Source organism: Meles meles, chromosome 6, assembly GCF_922984935.1.
Source record: "Meles meles chromosome 6, mMelMel3.1 paternal haplotype, whole genome shotgun sequence".
Lineage (NCBI taxonomy): Eukaryota > Metazoa > Chordata > Mammalia > Carnivora > Mustelidae > Meles > Meles meles.
In genome coordinates, this window is record NC_060071.1 from 130,387,133 (window position 1) to 130,411,210 (window position 24,078).

General features: G+C 42.7%; 1 protein-coding gene across 6 annotated transcripts in view; it reads left to right on the forward strand.

Moving 5' to 3' along the window:
- The window catches only part of STON2 (stonin 2), a 150,932-nt gene that overhangs the window by 26,792 nt on the left and 100,062 nt on the right, over nt 1–24,078 (forward strand). For all 6 annotated transcript variants that reach the window (XM_046009677.1, XM_046009678.1, XM_046009676.1 and 3 more), the window contains 2 exons: nt 4,573–4,848; nt 6,907–7,182. In XM_046009677.1, coding sequence (XP_045865633.1) covers nt 4,761–4,848; nt 6,907–7,182 — 364 coding nt within the window. In that variant the 5' untranslated portion in view covers nt 4,573–4,760. The remainder of the gene's footprint in view (nt 1–4,572; nt 4,849–6,906; nt 7,183–24,078) is intronic.

Sequence of the window (24,078 nt, forward strand, 5' to 3'; positions counted from 1 at the left end):
TTAAGCCTCTGCCTTCGGCTCAGGTCATGATCTCGGGGTCCTGGGATCGAGCCCCACGTCGGGCTCTGCTCAGCGGGGAGCCTGCTTCCCTCTCTCTCTGCCTGTCTCTCTGCCTACTTGTGATCTCTGCCTGTCAAATAAATAAAATCTTAAAAAAAAAAAGAATCTAATGAAATTGTAGAATAGAGAAGTTGAATAACTGAGATGAAAAGTTCACAGAATAAACTTAACAGGAAATAAAGATAATAGAAGAAAGAGTCAAGGAACTTGAAGACAGATCAGTAGGGGAGGAGAGAAAGCCAACTCTTCATCAGAAACCATAGACTCCAAAAGACAAAGTACTGAAGAAAAAGAAAAGTCAGCCTCAAATTCTATGTCTACTGAAAAATGTCCTTCAAAAACAAAGGTGAAATAAAGAATGGATTATTTTAGAGCCAGGCTGTTCAATAGAAATAGAGTATAAACCATGTATGTATTATTTTAAATTTTCTAGTTGCCTCATTTAAAAAATGTAAAAAGAAACAGCTGAAGTTAATTTTAATCAAACCCAGCACAGAGTGCTCAGCATATTGAGCACTGGTGCCTGACTTTGCCCAAGACTTTTCCTGGTCTCTGACTTTGCCCAAGATACTGAGGCTGTTGTGGCTGATAGCTTCCATCTCCAAGCTCGTCAGCACATTTCTTTAGTCACTCTCCACTCTTAAACATCAGACAGCTTACCATTTCCCACTGAACTCTTCTCCTCAGCTCTTAAGGTTACCAATCCTCTCTCTCCACATTTCCTCAGTAGACACCTCAGCTTTCATCAGACTGACCTCTTCACTGGTCTAGAAACAAGCCCACAAAGGTCTGACTCTTATTCTCCACTTAGACTGATCCTCGGTCCCAGGGATGTCCTCGGGTATCCTTACTCTTCCCTTCTGGTGGTCCAGAACGAAGGATATACTTCAGATCCAAGAAATCTGCTCTGTTTTTTATGTTTCCAGCCCTTGCAGATCTCTCTCTGGCAAAATAGCATTTCTGGTATGTCCTGTAGGAGGATTATTTCCAGATTTGTTGTGTTTGCTCTTCTGTGTCCCCAGCTAGATCGCAAGCTGTTGAGGATCACTTTCTCAAAGGGTGCTTAGTCTATGTCCAAACACATAGGGCTTATGAATGTGTGTCAGAGGATTGGCACAAAACAGATCCATTTCTGTGGCTCCCATCTTCTCAGCTGACTGTGTTTTCCACCCCCAGATTTCAGCATGTAAGTGATGCTGGGGAAGAAGCTGCTCTCTGAAGTGGCAATCCAGAGACTTCAATGAATCTGGTAGTGTCTCTTGGTCAGTCCTGCTGCTGATACTGAGTCACTACCCATTTGTGGTGATTTTAAGCTTCACTCTATGATTCACATTCTAAAAATGGGGTGAGGTTTTTAAAGAGAACCCGATTCCAGTGTGAACTTAGCCTGACAATTATTGGGTTCCTTTGTGGTTTCCAGCTGCTGGCACAGCCACATCTTGTGGCTTCTTGGATGTGGCTGTTTCATGGCAAATACCCAGAATCCATTTCACAGGATTATGATTATGTAGTAAATTTGTTCCACCAGGCTTTCTTGGGGCTGCTTATTATCCGTAACCAGCCCATGTCTGGATCTGGGGCAGACAGGCTAAGGAAGTGTAGATAAATATTTGGGGCTCTTCTTTCACTCATACTTTCTGAGTAGTAGTCTTGGTTCCTCAGTCAGACTCTGTCTGTATCTGGAAAGAAGAGGTTGAATGCTTGACTCCATGTAACATCTGGGAGAACTGCTCTAAAAATGATGGAAAAGAGAAATCCGTAAAGCCAGAATGTGGAAATGACAGAAATGGAGTTGGGGGGGGGGGGGTTGTTTCATGAAATTTGCATTCTAGTCCAAAGACTTCCACTAATGAGCTGTGTGACTTCTGGCTAGTAAATTAACAACAGCAGTGACGGCTATAGCTGACATTCATAAGGAGTTTGGACTGGGGCCTGGTACGTAATAAGCCCTCTGTGCGGTCACCTGCTGTTACCATCATCATTGTTACAGAGGGCTCGTTACTTCCCATACTAAGCACGCTGTGTCTATTATCTCTCTTAATCCTTTAAATTACGAAGTGAGTATTGTTATTCCTGCTATACAGGGGTGAAATGAGACTTAAAGCCTGCACAGGATTCAGATCCCAGGCCCATATTCTCATTCTCTGTTGCTATGTTTGATTTCCTTGGGCCTCAGTTTACTCATCTGTGAACTTGAGAGTTAGACTGTTGGTCTTTAAAACCTTTGAGCTCTAAAATTTCTCAGTATTTGTCCCATTACTCTCACTCTTTCCCTTCACCTCTTCCCATGTCCCCTCCCATACCCACACGCATCTGTGACTTTTGCTGGATTCATCATCACGGGGTCAGGAGGATGTTTTCCCCATGGAGCTATGACGCTGCATGTGTCAGCGCATGGAGTTGTATTGTGGCTTTTTTGTTGTTGTTGGACCTGGCTTACATGCTGCTGTCGTAGGGAGGGGAGGAGTCTGACTCTTCTATTTTGCTGTCTTATCTTGGCCTGGAGCCAGGAACACAGTGACCCTCATGTTTGATGGGGCTTGAGAATGGCTTGCAGGGACAAGCAGGCAGAATCAGTTTTAGGGTCTTTGGGCTCTGCGTAGTTCTCTGGTGAGATCTGGTGTCGGAGCACTGTAGTCTCCAGGCTGTTTGCACATGTCTGGTCCCGTGGTTGGTAAGAATCTTGGGAGAGGGACTTGGAAGAGAGATTTCCAGGCTTTCCATTCCCCGCACAGCTGGGGTATCCTGGCACATTTCCACATGGAGAGTTTTCACAGATCATTTCATTATGGTTCTGTTGTAATTGATGTTTGCAAAGGACTTCAGTTGGGTGGTTTTGCATATATTCCTGTACTTTTTTTTGGTTGTTTGTGGCTGTGATCCAAAGATGAGAGAGTTTTGGCACTAGAAGACCTAGGTTTCAGGGTTGTATTGATCACTTCCTAGCTTGGTGCATCTAACACACCTGCTTACTATGGCGTCTAGTTGATGAGTCTGTGGATAAGATCTAATCATGGAGAAAAAAGAGTCCCTTTGTCACTTTTCTGGAATGTGTGAATTCTTCCAGTTAGAAGCCTGGAGGAAACATCTTAGGGCACCAAACAAGGGCCTGGAAACAATGAAAATGTTGGATAAATCACTCCTCTCACCCCAAATTTCTTTATCTGTAAAGGAATTATAGTTATATCTGCCTTACTCAAGCAAAATGGCTATAGAATCAAATGAACTATGGTATGGAAATAATGTTTTTTGGGACGCCTGGGCGGCTCAGTCGCTTAAGCATTCAACTTTTGGTTTTGGCTGAGGTCATGATCTCGCAGTTGTGGGATTAGGCCCCATGTTGGGCTGTGCTCATTGTGGAGTCTGTTTCAGATTCTGTCTCCCTCTCCCTCTCAAAGAAATAAAAACTTCCAAAAATATATAAAAAAAAGTTTCTGAAAATTATAAATATGTACAAGCAGTTATTTTTAGGCAGTATTATACAACAAAACTGTTAGCTACCAAAAATGACAAAAATTATTACATATTTCTGTTCTGATTAACCCCAGCATAGATTATTTATAGCAGGTAATAATCTATACTAAAATTTCTTAGCATTTTTTTTTGTTATGCCCCAGTCGGAAGGCTATGAGTTAAATTTTCCTAGACTAAAATGAATATTGTAAGTATTCCATTAATAAGAACAGATATTGTTCCGGGCAAATAGTAGCTCTTTTGTGGAAACACATTAATTTTGCATTAATTCAGATTTTATTAATTTATCATAAGAGCAAGAGCTACGTTCAAATTGTAAATGGACATTAATAGTACAAACAGAATTATGAGTCTGTTAAGTCTCTTTCTGTATACAAAGAACATAATTGTGATGTGAGTAAAGAAAAGCTAGACTTTCATGTACTAATTCAAACTGGCCTAAATTGAAAATGTGTTTCTTTAACTCACATTTTTTACTAAAGCAAATATTCCCTTCCCATTTACTCCAAATGAACAAGATGACTCCATTTCTATTTCTCTTGGTTGGTAAGCTGTGCTTGGAGGAACCATCTGGAGATGGTTGGGTTTCTGCCAAGGATTTAAATCAGGCTTGCAAAGAGCTACCTGCCTAAGGCAAGAAAGTGCTATGAGTTACTAGGAAAGAACATGCTTTTATTTTACCATCTATTAAAAGAAAGTGAAAATACTTTGAAAAGTTTTAATTTTTGTTTTACAACAATGGTGTTATATTATAAATAAAAGTATTCCCAAAATATAAAAATTGGAGAGATTTGGGAATCCGATTGCTAACATTTACATAATTATTTACAAGTCTGATAGGAAGACCTATATAGAGATCTTGATGCTAAAGGCAGATATTTCTGTACAAGGCGTGGGGACAAGACAGGGCAGAGAGGAGTAATATAAGTTGGAAACCACCCAGACCTCCTCGTGGGCAGCGTTGAAAACCCTGGATCTGTGTGGGTTGGATATAATGTGATCATTGTCCTTTTTAATTTTTACTATTTTTTTAAACAGATTTCTGCCCGGCAGTTTAGCCAAAAGCAAGAGGAACCAATCTATCTACGTGCTGAGCGCCACCCTCTACAAGACCCTCTTAACAGAGCCGAGGCCCAAGTTCACTGTGTTCCCATTCCCCCACCCCAGACATTACTCTGGGGTCTGCCTGAGGCCATTGGTGTGAAGATGACCAGTGCCTTCCTAGCATGACGACCTTGGACCATGTGATCGCCACCCACCAGTCAGAGTGGGTCTCCTTCAATGAGGAGCCACTCTTTCCTGTCCCTTCTGAGGGTAAGGAGCTCAAGTGAAAAGGAGCTTAAGTGAAAAGATTAGCAAAGAACCACACTGTTTATAATGACTTCTACTTGATCATTCTTTGGGTAGGATCTTAATATGGGAAAAAGAGCCAGTTTGTCACTTTCCGAAGGTGCAGATTTGTCCCCTGAGAAGCCTGGGGGAAGCATTTTTAGGAAACTTCGAGTCCCAAACAGAAGGGCCTGGAAACACCAAAAGTATTGGGTGCTTTCTTCCAAGGAATGTAAACTTTGTATTTACAAATAACTCCTTTATACTTGGCCTTTTAGGGTGTTACGCCCAACAGCAGTTTGGATTTCCTCAGTTTTTAAAGCATAGCTGTGAAGAGTGACAGGCACTAGAGACAGATTGCTTGGGCTCGGATCCTGGCTCTGTCACAGCTAAGGGATGTGCCCTTGGGTAGTTAGTCTCTTTAACGTCTCTGTGCAGTCATTTATCTGTGCAGTAGGGGTAGTCACAGTACCTTCCTCAGGGGGGCTGTGAGGATGAAATGAATTAATATACATACAGTGCTTAGAACCGTGCCTGGTGTGTGGAAAGAGCTCAGTTAATTGTCATCCACAATCATGATGATGGCTAAATTGACTTGTAGGGACCTGGTGCTCAGGGATGAAGGTTAAGGTAGGGGACAGGACATATTTGCAGAGTTTGGTTGACTGGTTCTGTCCTACTGCAGCTACCCCTGTCAGCTGCTATCAACCGAGCTTCATGACAGCACCTGGAAAGTGTGAGTTGACAGGTGAGCCATCCAGTATGCTGGCCATGGGGCTTCTGAGTCCTTGAAATGCGGCTAGTCAGAATTGAAGTGTGTCTTAAGTATAAAATACCCACACTGAATTTCAAAGACCTAGTGAAAGTAAGATATTTCATTAATAACTTTTATATTAATTACATGTTAGAATTATAAATTTTCAACATATGGAGTTGAAATTTATATTACTAGCAGTAGTTCAGCTCTTTACTTTTTTTGTAATGTGGCTATTAAAAAATTAAGATTACATATGTGGTTCAGCTTTTATTTCTGTTGGGCAGCGCTCGTCTAAAGGGTTTGGTTACATGCAGGTAGACTAGTTTGTGTGGCTAATGATGGCAGGAAAAAATTTTATGTAAGTACTTTGCTTTTTAAAAGTATTCATATAGTAAAATCGACCACTTTTGGTATGCAGTTGAGAAACCTCAACACATGTCTAGATTTGTGTAGCCACCCCCACGATTAGGATATAGTTCTTTAAAAAAAATTTTGTTTTTGAAGGATGTTACGTGTTCTAGGACCAAAAAAGTGCTGGAAAAGTAGGATCCTCATTTAGCTAGACCTCATTCAGCCGGCTGTTGGTACAGAGTTTGCACCTGGCTGCCTGCAGATACACGTAGTTTGGACTGCGTGGAGTTTGAAGTGTGAATTTGAATGTGTTTAGTCCAGAGAGAAGCTTGCCTGTTCAGCCAAAGTCTCTGTCTGTCCCAGTTGCCTTTTGCTTTTCTCCTTCGACTCAGTTATATTTCTCTTTGGCATTTCTCTTTAGCATTGTTGTTTGTGACTGCCAGGCACTGGAATAGATGCTAGGATAAGAATTATGAATAAGGGGTGCCTGGGTGGCTCAGTGAGTTAAAGCCTCTGCCTTCGGCTCAGGTCATGATCCCAGGGTCCTGGGATTGAGCCCCACATCGGGCTCTCTGCTCTGCGGGGAGCCTTCTTCCTCCTCTCTCTCTGCCTGCCTCTCTGCCTACTTGTGATCTCTGTCTGTCAAATAAATAAATAAAATCTTTAAAAAAAAGGAATTATGAATAAGATTTCCATTCTCAGCCTGCCTGGGTACTGACTGTGGGCATGCTGAGTTATCCTTCGTCCCCATTATTAGGAAAACTCCCCTTTAGCATGGAGGCAGGTGGGCATGGCTCTTCCTTCACACGTACCCACCCGTGTCATGAGTCTTGTGATCACCCCTTACCTATCCTTGGGATTTTCCTCCATGAGACAGTTTGGAAGGGTGGGGCCTTCCTCATGTGATTGATGGTGGTGTCTGGTATGTATTTCAGGGGGCACGGAAGAGCATGTCCCAGCACCGTCGTCTTACTCAGACCAGTCTGAGAGCTCCTCTGGGGAGAACCATGTGGTGGACGGAGGCTGTCAAGATCTTTCCCACTCAGAGCAGGATGACTCCTCTGAAAAGCTGGGTCTCATCTCTGAAGCAACCTCCCCTCCTGGGAGCCCCGAGCAGCCCTCACCTGACCTAGCCTCGGCTATCAGCAACTGGGTTCAGTTTGAAGATGACACCCCCTGGACCAGCACATCACCACCTCAGAAGGAAACAGGTGAGACAGGTGGGAGGCTGAGAAGAGGTCAGGCTTAGGTCCATGCTCGCCAGTGGTGTGTTGCCATCAGAGGTGTGTCAGGACTGCGGGGAATCTACTTTGCCAGAGTCCTCCAGAACCAGCCATACAGGAGAGCTGTCAGAGACCTCATCTGGCTTAGTTCTACAACTGGTCTATGTCATCAAAGCCTATGGAAAGATTTATGGGCTCTGGGCCCCTTCTAGCCTTCTGTACTTGTCCTGGCTGCTGTCCTGTCTCTGGAAGTATGCATATTTATTTGTCTATTAGGTACTGGAGTTATGTTTACTCAGCACCTAAATTATAAGCTCCTTATAAGCAGACATGAATGTCTCTCTGAGCACGGACCATTATCAATTTCTAACAGAGTCACTATTAAACATGGGTATACTTGTGTCCCAGACCTGTTAGAGCTAAATCTTCAGGGGTAGGGCCTGTCATTAATGATAATTCTCTTATTTTATGGCATTTCAGTAGCCAGAAGCTGCACAGGGGAACTTAGTGAAGCCAGAGGTGTTGTTGGTCCCTGCCCTGGTGACCTGGCTGCTTAGTTTATTGTGCACCAAAGCCTGTCAACGCTGACCAGATAGCCTTTGGGACTCTCTTAGCTCTGTCTTTGCTGTGTAACAAATTACCACAAACTCAGTGGTATAAACAACATAACTTTATTTTCTTACAGTTCTGTAATTCAGAAGTCCAAGTGTTGGACGTGGTGTCACTGGGCTAATTCAAAGTGTTGGGAAGGCTGCATTCCTTCCAGGAGGCTCTACGGAAGAATCTGTTTCCTTGCCCTTTCTAGCTTTTGGATGCTGCCCACATTCCGTGGCACGTGTCCCCTTCTTCTGCCGCCAAAGCCAGCAATGCTGCATCTCTCTGTGCCTTTCTTCTGGAATCTCATCTTCCTCTGATTTCTGCCCACCTCTTCCCCTTTTAAGGACTCCGTGATTGCACGGGGCCCACCAAGATAATCCAGGATAATCACCCCATCCCAGGCTCCTTAACTTCATCACATCTGCAGAGTCCCTTTTGCCATGCAAGGTGGCATATCCCCAGGTTCTGGGGATGAGGACGTAGACGTCTTTGGGGGCATTATTTTGTCTACCACAGAGACTACTAGAGAAAATTAAGGTTGATAGATTTTTGTTGTTGGTGGTGGTGGTGGTGAGCCACCCAGGTGGCCCTCTACTTGTTCATATTTAAACATCAGATTTGTTAGTGAATTGTTGTTGAGAGAGCCATGACACTCAGAGCAGCGTGGATGAAATGACAGGTCCAGACAAGCTTCCCAGTCTGGCTGGAGGGAGGAAGGAACCTTTACTGCACATCCAGCACTGGCAGAACGGTGGGCCGGTGAAGCGTTTACACACGGGGGAAGAGTTTCCCAACACTGGGGGGTGAATCAGTACAGAAGTGTCTTATTTTTCATGAGATGTACTTACCAAACACTGTCCCAGGCACCATGCTCAACGCTACATCATCTCATGTACCTCTCACAGTCATATGAGGAAAGCACTAATATATTTTTACTGGACATGGGGAGACTGAGAAGATAGTGGTTTGGGAATTTGCCCAAGGTTGTATGCTGAGAAGTGTCAGGGGAGAGCTTCACAGACTGGGAGGCTGGCCCCCGGATGTTAGAACAGTCTAGGGATGCACTATGGTCTGTTTGCCTCCATCTTCCTGCGGTTCTTCCTATGGTTTCCTCTGCTCCCCGATTCCCAGGAGGCAGGGGAGACGAGGGATAGGTGCAGTGGTGTTTCTCTACCTGCCCCAAAATGGCCATGCTTTCAGTTCACTAAATGCCGCATATTTATGGCATTCAGGTTTGTTCACATCTCGTTCATACCTTACCATTAGCTTCAGAGGTTTCCTGATGACTCAGAACTATGTGTGGGTTGGTTGCATACGAGGTCACTTTGCTTCAGCTCTTGACCACTTAGTTTTGCAAAACCAGTTCTGGGGGTAGTCTTAATTTTGTTGCCTCCCTCTGACTGAGAACCTTAGCTTGTCATTGACAGTGCTCTTGACATGTTGTTAAAACCTTTGCCTTTAATGCGGCAGTTCTCGAAGAGTGGTCTATAGATCCCTGGGATTGCCCACAAGTCTCTGAAGAGGCTGTGGGGTCAAAATTATTTTCACAATAATTCTAAGGTTGCCTTTTTCACTGCATTAGAATTGCATTGACGGTACAAAAGTAATGATGAGTAAAACTTCTGGCTACCATATACTCATACTAAAAAAAAAAGTCAATTTCACATAATATCCTTGATGTAGTCATAAAAATTATTAATTTTATTAAATCTTGATTCCCAAGTGCATCTTTCTTTTATTATTTATTTAGTTAAAAAGTTCTTAAATTTAATTTAGTTTAATTTCTTTTTTTGTGTTCCAGCATTCATTGTTTGTGCATCACACCCAGTGCTCCATGCAATACGTGCCCTCCTTAATACCCACCACCAGGCTGACCCAACCCCTCACCCCTCTCCCCTCCAAAACCCTCAGTTTGTTTCTCAGATTCCACAGTCTCTCATGATTCATCTCCCCCTCCAATTTCCCCCAGCTCACTTCAGGTGCATCTTTTTAATATTCTCTGTGACAAATTGGCATAAAACACTTCTGTGCCATACTAAAGTATAATGGTTGTCTTGGGGAAGAAATGGATTTAAAAAATGTTTTTTAAAGATGTTTATTTATTTATTTGAGAGAGAGAGAGAGTGAGCCGGGGAGGGTCAAGCAGACTCTGCTGAGTGTAGAGCTGGATATGGCTCCATCTCATGACCCTGAGATGACCTGAGGCAAAATCAAGTGTTGAATGCTTAACTGACCGAGCTACCCTGGTGCCCCTAAAATTTTTTAATGAAAAAGAATTCATTTTGAAAATCAAAATTATTTTAAAATTATTTTTTAAAAATGAAAACAATGCAAAAAACCCCCAAACTCCTTGATGAGACGATATCAGTGTTTTAAAAATAAGAGCCAGACAATACTTGTGTGATTGCCTCACTGGCCTTACCCTTATCCTGGCCCTAGTTCTAGTAAGAGTTTACTTACAAAAATAGGCAGTTAGTCTTTGGGCCATAGTTTACTCATTTGATTTTTTTTTTTTAAGATTTTATTTATTTATTTGACAGACAGAGATCACAAGTAGGCAGAGAGGCAGGCAGTGAGAGAGGGTGAAGCAGGCTCCCTGCTGAGCCAAGAGCCCAATGTGGGGCTCGATCCCAGGACCCTGGCATCATGACCTGAGCCGAAGGTAGAGGCTTTAACCCACTGAGCCACCCAGGCGCCCCTCATTTGATATTTTTAAAAATACTGTATTTAAGGGAAGCCTGGCTGGCTTGGTCAGTGGAGCAACTCCTGATCTTGAGGTCGGAGTTCAAGCCCCCAGGTAGAGCCTAGAGCTTATTAAAAAAAAAAAAAAGAAGAAGAAGAAGAAAAAGAAAAGAAAAGAACTATATAGTAAAAACTATATAGTAAAATACTGTACTTAAATTATTGTTTGATTCCTGAGATTTTAGGTTCCCCAAATTTTACACCCAAAGGGAGTATGCCTCTCTTGACTTACCCTAGTCTCAGCTCCGCATTATAATAGGGTTAAGGAATATATTGATATTACTAGAGAACAATCAAGAAATAACCGTTTCAGGGCGCCTGGGTGGCTTAGTGGGTTAAAGCCTCTGCCTTCAGCTCAGGTCATGATCCCAGGGTCCTGGGATCGAGCCCCGCGTTGGGCTCTCTGCTCTGCGGGGAACCTGCTTCCTCCTCTCCCTCTGCCTGCCTCTCTGCCTAGTTGTGATTTCTCTCTGTCAAATAAATAAAAATATTTTTAAAAAATGACCATTTCAAATGTGTTGAAAGCATTATCATGGCTTGAAAACTGCTCAAACAATAATTCTATATGTTTCCATATACAAGTTTAACTCATCCTTCTAGAAGTGGAGCTGTCTGCTTTAGGAGGAACTCATAGGCTGGTTTTCCAGCAGACTTGAGGCTTGATGTGTGGACAAGAAGCAGGAATAAACCATGGGCAGGGCTAGCCCCACCTCAGGTAGTGTTCCAGGACCCAAGAGCCATGCTTGGAGCATCAGAGTGGTAAAGGAAATGGTAATAAATGCAAGGCTCCAATTCCAACTCTCCAACAGCCAGCCGGACCCATCAATTTCCCTATTACCCACACCAGCCCCACCCATGTAGACTAATTTCCTCATGCGTTTCCTCACACAGGTGGGTTTGACAACAAGGAAGAATGGTTGACAGAGCTAAGGCCATGTGATAAGGAGAAAGGAGGCTTCGACCCTGTCAACATGGATAATGCAGACATTCCCCCAAGATAGTTCTGTTCTGATGGTTATTGGGCAGCTCAGATTTTACTTAAATCCCAAAGGTTGGGGTACTGTGCGTCATCAATAATATTGATATGTAACTGCGGGCATGACAGCAAAATAACACTGGTGTGTGCAGCAGGTATCCTTATAGTGACAGAGACGGTCTGAGGCCTCTTGCAATCACTGCTGCCTGCTCTGTTCTTTTGATCACGCTAAGACTTCCTGGTATGATCGGCAAAATAATGGCCCCCAAAGATATCAGGTCCTACTCCTTGGAACCTGTACATGTTATCTTATTTGAAGATTGGGTCTTTGCAGATGTGATTAAGGATTTTTATTTTTATTTTTAATTTTTAAATTTTTATTTTTAGAAGATTGTATTTATTCATTTGTCAGAGAGAGGGAGAGAGGGAACAAAAGCAGGGGGAGCGGTAGGCAGAGGGAGAAGCAGGCTGATGCTGGACTCCCTCCCAGGACCTTGGGATCCTGATCTGAGCCCAAGGCAGATGCTTACCCGACTGAGCCACCCAGGAGTCCCAAGTTATGGATTTTTAAATTGATATTCCTGGATTATCTGAAGTGGGGACCCCTAAGTGTGGACACCTATATTCTTATAAAAGGGAGGCAGAGGGATATTTTGCCCACACAAAGAAGGCAGAGCGAACACAGAACAGAAAGGGATTTGAAGATGTGGCCTTGAAGACTGGAGTGATGAGTCCACAGCCGAGGAATGCTGGCAGCCTGCAGAAGCCTGGAGAAGCAGGGAATCCACTCTCCCCAGAGCCCATGGAGGGAATGTTGCCAGGCAGACATCTTGATTTCAGCCTAGTGATCCTGACTTCAGACTTCTGGCTTCCAGAACTGGGAGGGAACTGAGTTCTGTTGTTTGAAGCCATGAAGTTTGTGTTAATATGTTACAGCATCCCCAGTAAACTAATGTACCAAATTTCTAAAATCCTAAAACAGAACCATTAGCATAAGACTAAAAATGAGTCAGTCTGGGCTAGGGGAGCATCCTTAATAGTGCAGGCCATTTTTAAAGCAGATGTGTTAGCCAGTATGTTTTATTTCCAAAGTTTATAGCCTTTTATAATTTATTCATTGAGTCACCAAATACTTATTAAGCACCTCCTCCCCATAGCTGTCTTAGGTGCTGGGTAACATAGTGCTCAGAATTTGTCAGAAGTCCATTGAGCTTCTCCCTGGGTCTTCTAGTAGGAATCCAGAGCCAACCTCTGCTCCCATGATTCCCCCATCTGCCTCCAGTCAACCGTCTTTCAGTTACTGCACGTCTTAAAAATTTTTTTTCCCATTTCATGGTACCTGCAAATTTGAAGTACTTTGAGGAAGCAAAGGAAGAAGTAGATAGGGGGAGAATTGCTTGCCTAAAAGTTTTATATATAAACTTTTATATATAACCAGGCCCATCTATTATCTCTTCCTGGGAAGGATCAAAGTTGGCATTTAAAGCATTTTCCCTATTATTTATCATTTGATTGTGGATCGTTCCCAGAGTTCTTTTTCAGTTTTGCCCTGGATCAATGGTGCCCACTTGGAGAAAACAATGTGTTGGGTGGATGGCCAACTTCTACGAAATGAGTGGCCATCTGGTTCTTTATAGTCTAATCTGACAATATAGAAATGATTTGTCTATCAGTTTCTCATTTATCCACTCTATAAAAGATGCTTCTCTTAGTGTATTAATTTCCAGCAAGCAGACCCGAGACCTGTTTTTGGCTAAGCTTCACCCTGTGTATATCAAGTAAACTTTTTTAGTATGGACAGCCCATGAACAAAATAGAATTGGGGCGAGAGAGATACTTGATGTGTTCGATTTAAACATGCAGGAATTGGGAATCTGTTGATGAACTCTGGAATATACTGGTGTGTTTCAGTGCATGTAGGTGGTGAGGTTCAGCCAGAAATAAGGGAAATCTGCGGCAACTATTTATGGCCTCAGCAGTCTTTCCCCTGACATCAGTATCACCAGAGCAACTGGTTAGTTCTCGTCCCTATAATGTACTTGTAGTTTCTTTGTTTATTCCCATTTTATTGCCATGTTCCATTTGCTTCTCTTATGTGCCTAACACTTTCTGGTCAAACATCTCTGTGTCAGAAGAAAGGGAAAAATGTGCATTTTGGACTTGGGGGAAGGAGAGTTTCCTCTGCCTTTCAAAGTTTCTTCTGGCTGGTCCAAGACTTAAATTGACATGAGACAGATTTATAGGGGAAAATAAAATACAATTTTGTACTTTGGGAAGCAGGTAAAATGAGGTAGATAGGCCGAATGAATGGGAGATGGGCCAGATGCTTCAAAGGGGAGGATGCTGATTCACGGACAGTAAGAAGAACAGGTGTTTGAGAACTAGATGTTTGCCTTGGCATGCAGATGGGTCACTCAGATAAAATTTATCTCTGGTAATAACCCTTAGTCAGGGAAAGATACTCCATTTAGATTCTTCTAGGTAGTTAAAGGAAGGGAAGAATTTTCTCTCCAGCCCATAGGGTCTCATTTGCCTTCAGCTCAGAATAGTCCACCTGCCAAAGTGACACATTTTGAAGAGACCTGTTGTGAACCCCTTCTGCCCCGTCCCATGCAGCCTCTTTGTGAATACATTTTTTTAAAAGATTTTATTTATTTATTTGACAGAGATCACAAGTAGGCAGAGAGGCAGGCAGAGAGAGGAAGGGAAGTAAGCTCCCTCCTGAGCAGAGAGCCCGATGTGGGGCTCCATCCCAGGACCCTGGGATCATGATCTGAGCCGACGGCAGAGGCTTTAACCCACTGAGCCACCCAGGCGCCCCTCTTTGTGAATATTTTTTATGAGGTGATCGTGATCTTGACCTAAAAGAAGGAGGATGAGAAAGGAGACTAAATGGAGTGGATTAGGGCTATTCCTCGTCTGGATTTTGGGAAGCCAACAGTGGAGCCTTCCTCAACAGGCTGGTCCATGCCCTCACATCCAGGCTGGCAAGAAGTCGGGGAAGATAGCACATGTGTGCACACACAGAGTCATGAGGTGGAGGAATGTTACATGGACACTCCTTTTCCATCCCCCCCAGTTCACATTCCTACACTGTTCACAGTTTTTCTGGCGGATGAAGAGCAAAAAACAAAAGAATTTATCCTTTAAGCTGTGCCCCCCTACGGATAAAACCAAGGGAGCGTTGGATTTCAGCCTGGAATGAGATTGTACTACTTGCCCAAATTAAAATGCAGGGAGGCCGAAGGCACAGTGGAGCAAGAGACAAAGAGACTGCCATTAGTGGTAAATCTCTTATTTTTGTGCCATAAATTGTTAGACTCTGCACTGGGGAGTTTAAATAAGCCAGGGAGTCTACGGCCATACCACCCTGAACGTGCCTGATCTTGTCTAAATAAGCCAGGGAGTTGCTACCCCCACCTTGTGACCTGGCTACTGATTTTATCTTGTGCTGAAGCATATACCAAGGTTGATTGGACAACGAGGAGCAACAGCTGGTGGAGAAGACAACTCCAGAAATGCTTTAAGTCCATCAGGGGGACAATTTTGTTTTGGATTTGAACTAGTGCAAGATTTGGAATGAGTAAGTGCCATTGTGGTTGGTCTGGGAAAAAGGAGACACATCATCTCTCTCAGAAAAATACAAATAAAATCAGTCAGTTGAGTGACAATGCCTTCTTGTAAACACATATAAGACAGATTGCTTTCATCGGTTCTTTGGACATGAGGATGCTAGGAATGGGGAGCATGTAAAATCATGCCCCTGTTGTAAAGATGGGTTCCTCCATTAAAACCTCTGAAATTTGATGGAGGCCAAATATGGAATCCTACCTCTTTGACTTAATAAGAACACTTTGGCTTAGGTCGTGTCGGTAAGTATTCTCTTTAAAATATTTTTATTAGGATAACTGCCAAGTACTTAAGACTTAAAGTAGCCGCAAGAATACTGTTCACATCTTAGTCTGAAAATGCCATGTGATTGGACTGGGTTATGCACTGAAGAATATCAAGAAATTTAACTGCAAACTTATTTGCTGAACCTCGAATCTCAATGCATGGATATTCTGCTAAGCCTTAAAACAGCAGAACACAGCAGATCCAAAGTGTTAAAGAAACAAGGAAAAAAACAAAACAAAACAAAACACCAAATTTCTGGTGAATCTGTTCAAATCAAAATCAAATCTGTACATTGTTCTCTAAAGAAATATTTTTGAAAATGAACCTAACCCCAGGTGGTATGTTATTCACACTGGGTCCCTTAGCTGTAGTGTTTCTGAGTTTCCCTGGTGGCAAAAAGCTTTCCTAATTTAGTGTTTTGTCTCTTCTGTTTTAAAATCCCACCATGTACGAGAAAGAATGTAGCAGTCGGCTTATATACCACCTAAAATCTTTACAGAGATCATCTCAGAGCAAAGGCTGATTCTATATATACGCCTTTTACAAGTGTATGTGTGTGCTTACAAGATGTTTGCAAATGCAGGCAGACAAGCTGACTTGAAAAAGCAAACTTCGTTCCCAAAATTGAAGGAAAAAAATTGTGGCACTATTTTCAGCCTGAAGCTTCCTGTTCGCTCATCATGTTATGTGCTGACCTTCCTCCACTGACAAGGCAATTTTGCGGCAAGGTCAAGGCTGAATTGGACCCATTATGCAGATGCTGCAGGATATGCATAATTACAAACATAAAAAAATTTTCATTTCCGGAACATTTGTTCCACAGCCCAAGCAAAACACTAATATTCCCTGTGCTTCAAATGTCTTCCCCAAAAGCCTGGGCTGAGGCCTTCCCATTGTGTCTGGGGAAGCTAATTATCTGGGACCAGAGAAAGAGCCACTTGTTTGGGGGAAGACCAAAGATGATGTCAGCCATTTAAGAGGGAGGCAGGGTGACAGCTGAGAGACAGTCCTGAGGAAGACTAGCCCAGCGGTTAATTTCTATTATACTTTTTATTCTGGCGACCGAGGGTGAATTGGTGGGTGGGAGTGGAATAAGATCCCAACCATTTGGTGAATATGTATCCGAGGCCCATTGCTTTCGGCATGCATATGTATTTCCCTCTTCAACAGAGGACGTTTTATTTTCGTTTAATACCTTGAATTGTTCTCTGCTTCTGAGAGTAATTAATGACCTCTCCGGAATCCATCTTAGACAGTACTGTACTGAGGAATGGATTCTAACAAAGCCCTTCTTCCTTAGGGCCTGATGCCCTCTGCCCCTTTCCACTGGGCACCACTCTGCTCTAATCACTACCTCTCCTGCTGTTCTTGACAAGCTCATTTCTGCTCTTACTCTTTCCTCAGCCCCTGGAACTCTTCCCCTACATTTTCACTCAGAGCTCTGCTCAAGCATCATTTCCTCCTGTCCCGACTCCCTAATGTTTTCCTGCATTAAATGTCTTTACAGTCCATGTTTCTACCTGGAATTAGGTTATGTTTGTTTGTTGTCTCTCTTCCCCACTAGAGGAGAGAGATGTTGTCTATCTCATTTACTTTCTATCCCAGAATATGGAGCATGGAACTTAGTAGGTACTCACTTAGAATTTGTTGGATTAATGAATAAAAGATGGAGTATATGAAACATCTTGCAGAATGACTGACTGCAATTTATGGGGCAAATGAGCTGTTAGATAGAACTTGAGGCATGGTGCTCTCAGTGAAATGTATTGTTATTATTATTTTTAACAAAATAGGCAAAGAAACTTCCCCATCATGCCTTTGCTTATCAGCTATCATCGGTTTTGATTTCCTGTTAATATACACACAATGCACATTCACACGTGCATACACATAGCACGCAGGTACATATGTATATACACATAGTGTATGTGCATAACATGCACTTACATACAGATGTATATATAATATATGCATAACATAGACTCATGATACATAAACAAACACACATATTTTTCCCCCCGGGAGCTGCCTTAAAAAGCACATTTCAAACTACCCATTATATTTTTGTCATATTTGAAGCTACCATCATACCATTTGGACAGGGGTGAGAATCTCTTGAAAATGACTTCTTCTGGTTATCTACTTTAAAGTATTTTACAAAAACTCCCCATATTCTCCTCTTCCAAAATGTGCCAGCTTACACAGGGGGTCCTTGTGGCCTATCTCACCCTCGGTGTGGGACACAAAGCACAATAAACTGCCAAGCATGCATTAATTAACTAGTTCATTCATGCAAAAAATATTTAGGTACTGGGAATGCAATTATGAGAAAACTGGCCATAGTCCCTGCTCTCCCCACGTAGAAGTTACCTAACGGTTGGGCAATCTGTCACCAGTGAAGCCCTCTGGGGTAAACAGGAGCTCCTCTGAACCAGTCCTGGGACAGCTGCTTGGTATTGCCAGCTGTGAGCTAGCAGGGGAGTCACAAATGAAGAATGGAATTAGATCTATTTTGTATTAATTGGTGGGCTTGTTTACAGCATTGGAGAAATCATATTGCCCTAGTGAGTAGACATCAAAGTATACATATAGGATATGGCATCAAAATGTATGTAAGTATTTAAATTTTAGTCTAGGAACCCAAAGGATCAAAAGAATATATTGTATTTGCTGTAGTAATTGTTTTAAAGATTTTATTTATTTATCTGACAGAGACAGAGATCACAAGTAGGCAGAGAGGCAGGCAGAGATAGGAGGAAGCAGGCTCCCTGCTGAGCAGAGAGCCTGATGCGGGCCTCGATCCCAGGACCCTGAGATCATGACCTGAGCTGAAGGCAGAGGGTTTAACCCACTGAGCCACCCAGGCGCCCCTGTAGTAATTGTTTTAGTTGTCAGCTTGTCATTTTATTATTCATTCCATCAATGGTGCTTCAAATTCTCACTATGTGCCAGTTACTGTTCAGAGCACTAGGGAAATAGTAGAATATTCTGACCCCATGGAGCATACTTTCTGCTGGCGAAGCCATACCAGAAACACAGTAAAGGTGTAGATACAGTGTAAGTGTGTTAGTGTGTTTAGCAGGAAAGAGAGAAACATGAGGGAAAGAAAGAGAATGGAGTGAGGAAGGATGTGAAGTTTTACATAAGATCAGGGAGTGAGTCTCTGAGCAGTGACTTTTGGGTGAAGACAAGGAGCAAGCAAGGAGTGAGGCTTGCAGAAATTAGGGAAGGAGCTGGTGGTATGTGACTGGAGTGGAATGACATGGGGAGAAGGGCGGGGGATGAGGCAGAGAGGTCACGAGGACTTAGACCATGAGGTGCTTCAAGGGTGGAGGGAGGACCTTGGCTTTTGCTGTGGATGAGGTGGGAAGCCATCAGAGGGTTTTGAGCAGTGATGTGGTAAGGTCTGACTTTGATTGGAGCAGGTGATTCCGTGAAGGCTGTATGGCCGCTCTGTTGAGAACAGACTAAGAGGAGGACACTTGGGGAAGTGGGTGACCCAGGGAGAGGCCCCTGTTACTATCCAGAAGGGATGGTTGTTCTGTGAAGGAGAGAGACACAGAAATGACCTCCAAAGGCCACAGGAGCCCTAAGGCCAGAGAGAAAGGCCAAGAGGTCACCTTGACAAGATATGGTTTATTAAAGGGACATAGGGACTTGCATGTTTTGGGCAGCTGCAAACTGAGTAGATCTCTGTGACCCCACCTCCCATAAGACTTGCTTTTGTAGCCCTAGAGGCTGGGAAGTAGTGTGGGTGGACCATGGGACGGGTCGGGGAGGAGGGGGTAATGTTTGACAGTAGTGGTGTGTCACAGTCATTTCTCCTGTGCTGATTGAGGACCTTAGGCCCAAGGGAGTACTTAAGGGTGAGGTTAGACAAGAAAGAATGTTGGGGGATGGAGCTGTGCTTGAGAAGGCTTCACATTTGTGTGCAGATTTGTCCACAGATTTGTCTGCAGATTTGTTGGGGATGACGTTAGTCCGGGTCACACAGCATTGTCTTGGGTCAGGGTGGAGCTTGGAGATGGTGGGAAGTGATTGGATTCCAGATGTATTTTGAAGGGAGGACTAGCAGAAGTTGTGACGGGCCCAATGTGAGAAGAATCAAGGGTGGCTCAGCGGATTTGTTCTGAGCACCTAGCAGGGTGAAGGAGCTGGTGTGGGGGGCGAACAGGGGCTTAGTTTCAGATGGGTAAGGTTGGAGACCTAAGCGGAGATTTCAAGTAGATTTGGACATAGGTTATGTCTGGAGGTAATAACCCACTTGACCCTTTTTCAGTGGCCCTTTTGTGCAAGCACTTTTCCAAGTGCTCTGCCAGTATTCACCTAATTGCCCTGTGAGTGGGTACAGTTTTCAGCCCTGTTTCTGCAGGTGAGAACTTTACAGCAGAACAGATGAATTAACTTGCCTCAGGCTGCAAGACCGGGCGTAGAACGAGACAGGCAGTCTGGATCCTGGGTCCTTGCACCTAAGCTCTTAGGAAAGGAGGAGTAGCAGATTTCTGTCTTTTTTCACTTTATTCTTTGCTGTCTGGATGAGCCCTGGAGTGTGAAGAGCCGTGGCGAAAGCAGTCTGCTGTCCTCTGGCCCACGAGTCAAAGGCCTGGCCCCTTGGAGAAAAGTAGGCTCCAGCTTTTAACAGTTCAACTCATCTTGTGGCCTGAGCACGTTCACTTTAGAACCTAAATAAAGTGATTCAGCTAAGATTCCTTTCCTTTCCTTTCCTTTTAAAGATCTTTTAAAATTTTTGTTTATTTGTCAGAGCACACAAGCAGAAGGAGACCTGGCTCCTCGCTGAGCAAGGAGCCTCCATCCCAGGACCCCAGGATCATGACGTGAGCCAAAGGCAGTTGCTTAACCGACTGCGCCACCCAGGCGTCCCTCATCTAAGGTTTCTAAGCTGATAGGTAAACGAGAGCAGTGTTTTGAGATGTTGGGACTTTGACTCTCCCAGCTGCATTATTTCTGGTTTCTTTTTCAGGGAAATACTGAAATTATGTCTAACAAATGTAAAACACCAGTGTGAAAATACAAATAATTAAAACAGCGTTCTTGGGGCACCTGGGTGGCTCAGTGGGTTAAAGCCTCTCCCTTCGGCTCAGGTCATGATCGCAGTGTCCTGGGATCAAGTTCTGCATTGGGTTCTCTGCTCAGCAGGGAGCCTGCTTCCTCCTGTTTCTCTGCCTGCCTCTCTTCTACTTGTGATCTCTGTCAAATAAATAAAATATTTTTAAAAAAATAACGTTCTTTCTCAATATTAGAGTCATTTGATATGTGGTTTAATAAGCTTTATTAACTACTGAATAAATATAAAGAGATAGATTTAAAGTGTATATTAAATTATAAAGAACAACAGTACAACCCCATCACCCAGTTTACTAAATAGACTATTGTCATCGCCCAAAAGTCCCCATGTTTCCCTGCTGATCATATCAGATATCCCATCGCTCTCTCCTGTATCACCACCTTCCTGGGGTTTGTGATATAAACTATATTATTTTTCTTAACAGCTTCCCTGCCTACACATGCATCAAGAATGACATAATTTAATTTCACTTCTTTTTGAACTCTGTGAATGAAATAATACTGAATGCATTATTTTGTAGCTTGCTCCTTTAACGCGACACTATTTATGATATTTTTCCATGTCACCTGCAACTATAAACTATCCTTTAGTTTTTATTGCTGCGTATTCCATCAAACTAATACAGCACGATTCCGTTATCTATTGTATTACTGTTGGATATTTGTCTTGTTTCTACTTTTTGGTATTTGAGAATGTGTTTCTATGAGCATTCTTTTTTTTTTTTTTTTGGTCTTTTTCCCCTGTGAGCATTCTAAACACACAGCCTGGTGACCGAGTGTAAGCTGTTCTCTCGCCTAAGAGTCAGAGGGGGCCTGCTGGGCGGTAGAGACTTTATCCTCAACTTTATCAGCTAACACCAGCCCATTTTCTCAGGCGGTTCCAGTTTACCTATCAGCCAAGTATAAAAGATGTTGTGTCACCACTTCTTTGTCTACACTTAAGATTGTCATATTTTTCTTTTTTTCTTTCTTTTCTTTATATTTTTCTATTTAGTCATGCTGAGGCATGGGGAAAGGGAAGGTGTTTTTTTGCCATTTGAATTTTTTTTTTTCTTTCATAAAAGTCCTATTCAGGTGTATTCTTGCTGGGGTCTTTCCCTTTTTCTTGCTGATTTCTAGGAGTTCCTTGTGGATGTGATATATGGCAATATATGGCAGTGTCTCCTACACATGGGTCTAGGAAAAAGTGGATGGTCTTTTCACTCTCTTTATGGTTCCTTTCATAAAAAGGAATTTTTAATTTTAATGATATGAAATTTGTTTCTTTTTATGCTTAGTGCTTTCTGTGCCTTGGTAGAGAAAATCTTTCCCTACCCTGAAGTCATGAGCATATTTAGGTATATGTCTTCTAAAATATTCTTTCCTTCCTTCCTCCTCTCCCCCCTACTTCCTTCCTTCCTTCCTCTCTCCCTCTCTCTCTCTCTCTCTCTCTCTCTCTCTCTCTTTCTTGATTTATATATTTAGGGGCACCTGACTGGCTCAGGCGTCTGCCTGAGTTAAGCATCTGCCTTCAGCTTAGGTCATGATGTCAAGGTCCTGGGATTGAACCCTATGTTGGGCTCCCAGCTCAGCAGGGAGTCTGCTTCTCCCTCTCCCTCTGCCTACTGCTCCCCCCCTGCTTGTGCTCTCTCTGCCCCTCTCTCTCTCTTTCTCTCTCTCTCTCAAATGACTAAAAAGATTTATGTGTTTATTTGAGAGAGAGAGAGAACATATATGAGCATGGGGGAGAGGGGCAAAAGGAGAGGGAGAGAGAGTCTCAAGCAGACTCTGCACCAAGCTTGGAGCCAACACAGGGCTTGATTTCATGACCTTGGGATCATGACCTGAGCCGAAATCAAGAGTTGGACCTCAACCAGCTGTGCCAACCAGGTGCCCCTAAAATTTATCTTATGGAGCCTTTTATGCTTTGATATTCAATCCACCTAGAACTGATTTTTCCATTTGGTGTGAAGTCGGAGTCTAATTTCATTTTTTTTCTATATAGTATTTTACTATTATTTCTGTTATTTTGTTCATTTTTAATATATACTATTAAAATTCTACCTTGTTTATATCTAAATAGTGTGATTCTGCTTATCAATAGGAAAAATATGCAAAAATTTTGATTGAGAATGCAGTAAATTTATTGACCAATTTGGGGAGAATTAACATTTTACAATATTAACTTTCTTAAACCCTAATTTTTTTTAATTTTTATTTTTTACTAACATATAATGGATTATTTGTTTCAGGGGTACAGGTCTGGGATTCTTCAGTCTTACACAATTCACAGCACTCACCACAACACATTCCCTCCCCAGTGTCTGTCACCCTCCTACCCGCCTCCACTCCAGCAACCCTTAGTTCATTTCCTGAGATTCAGAGTCTCTTATGGTTTGTCTCCTCTCGGGTTTTGTCTTGTTTCATCTTTCCCTCCCTTCCCCTGTGATCCTGTCTTGTTTTTCAAATTCCTCATATCAGTGAGATCATGTGATATTTATCTTTCTCTGATTGACTTATTTTGCTTAGAATAATACCCTCTGGTTCCATCCATGTTGTTGCAAATGGCAAGATTTCATTTTTTGATGACTGCATAATATTGCCTTGCAAATATATATACCACATCTTCTTTATCCATTCATCTGTTGATGGTCATCTGTTGATGGACATCTAGGCTCTTTCCATAGTTTGGCTATTATGGAAATTGCTGCTATAAACACTGGGGTGCACATGCTGCTTCAGGTCACTACATTTGTATCTTTAGGGTAAATACCCAGTGTGCAATTGCTGGGTCATAGGGTAGCTCTATTGTCAACTTTTTGAGGAACCTCCATGCTGTTTTCTGGAGTGGCTGCACTAGCTTGCATTCCCACCAACAACGTAGGAGGATTTCCCTTTCTCTGCATCCTCGCCAACATCTGTTGTTTCCTGGCTGGTTAAATTTAACCATTCTGACTGGTCTGAGGTGGTATCTCATTGTGGTTTTGATCTTTATTTCCCTGATGCCGAGTGATGTGGAGCACTTTTTCATGTGTTGTTGGCCATTTGGATGTCTTCTTTGCAGAAATGTTAGTTCATGTCTTCTGCCCATTTCTTGATTGGATTATTTGTTCTTTGGATGTTGAATATGAGAAGTTTTTTATGGATTTTGGATACTAGCCCTTTATCTGATATGTCATTTGCAAATATCTTTTCCCATTCTGTCAGTTATCTTTTGGTTTGATTGACTTTCCTGTGCTAAAGCTTTATATCTTGATAAAATCCCAATAGTTCATTTTTGCTCTTGCTTGCATCGCCTTTGGCGATGTTTCTAGGAAGAAGTTGATGCAGCTGAGGTCGAAGAGGTTGCTGCCTGTCTTCTCCTCAAGGATTTTGTTGGATTCCTTCTCCTATTTAGGTCTTTCATCCATTTGAGTCTATTTTTGTGTGTGGTATAAGGAAATGGTGCAGTTTCATTCTTCTGCTGTGGCTGTCCAATTTTCCCAAACATTTTCTTAAACCCTAATTATAATATATCTCTCCACTTATTTAGATCTTCTGTACAATCTGTTAATAAACTTTAGAAGTATCTCCTCTGAGAACTTGTGCATCTTTTATTAGATTTATTA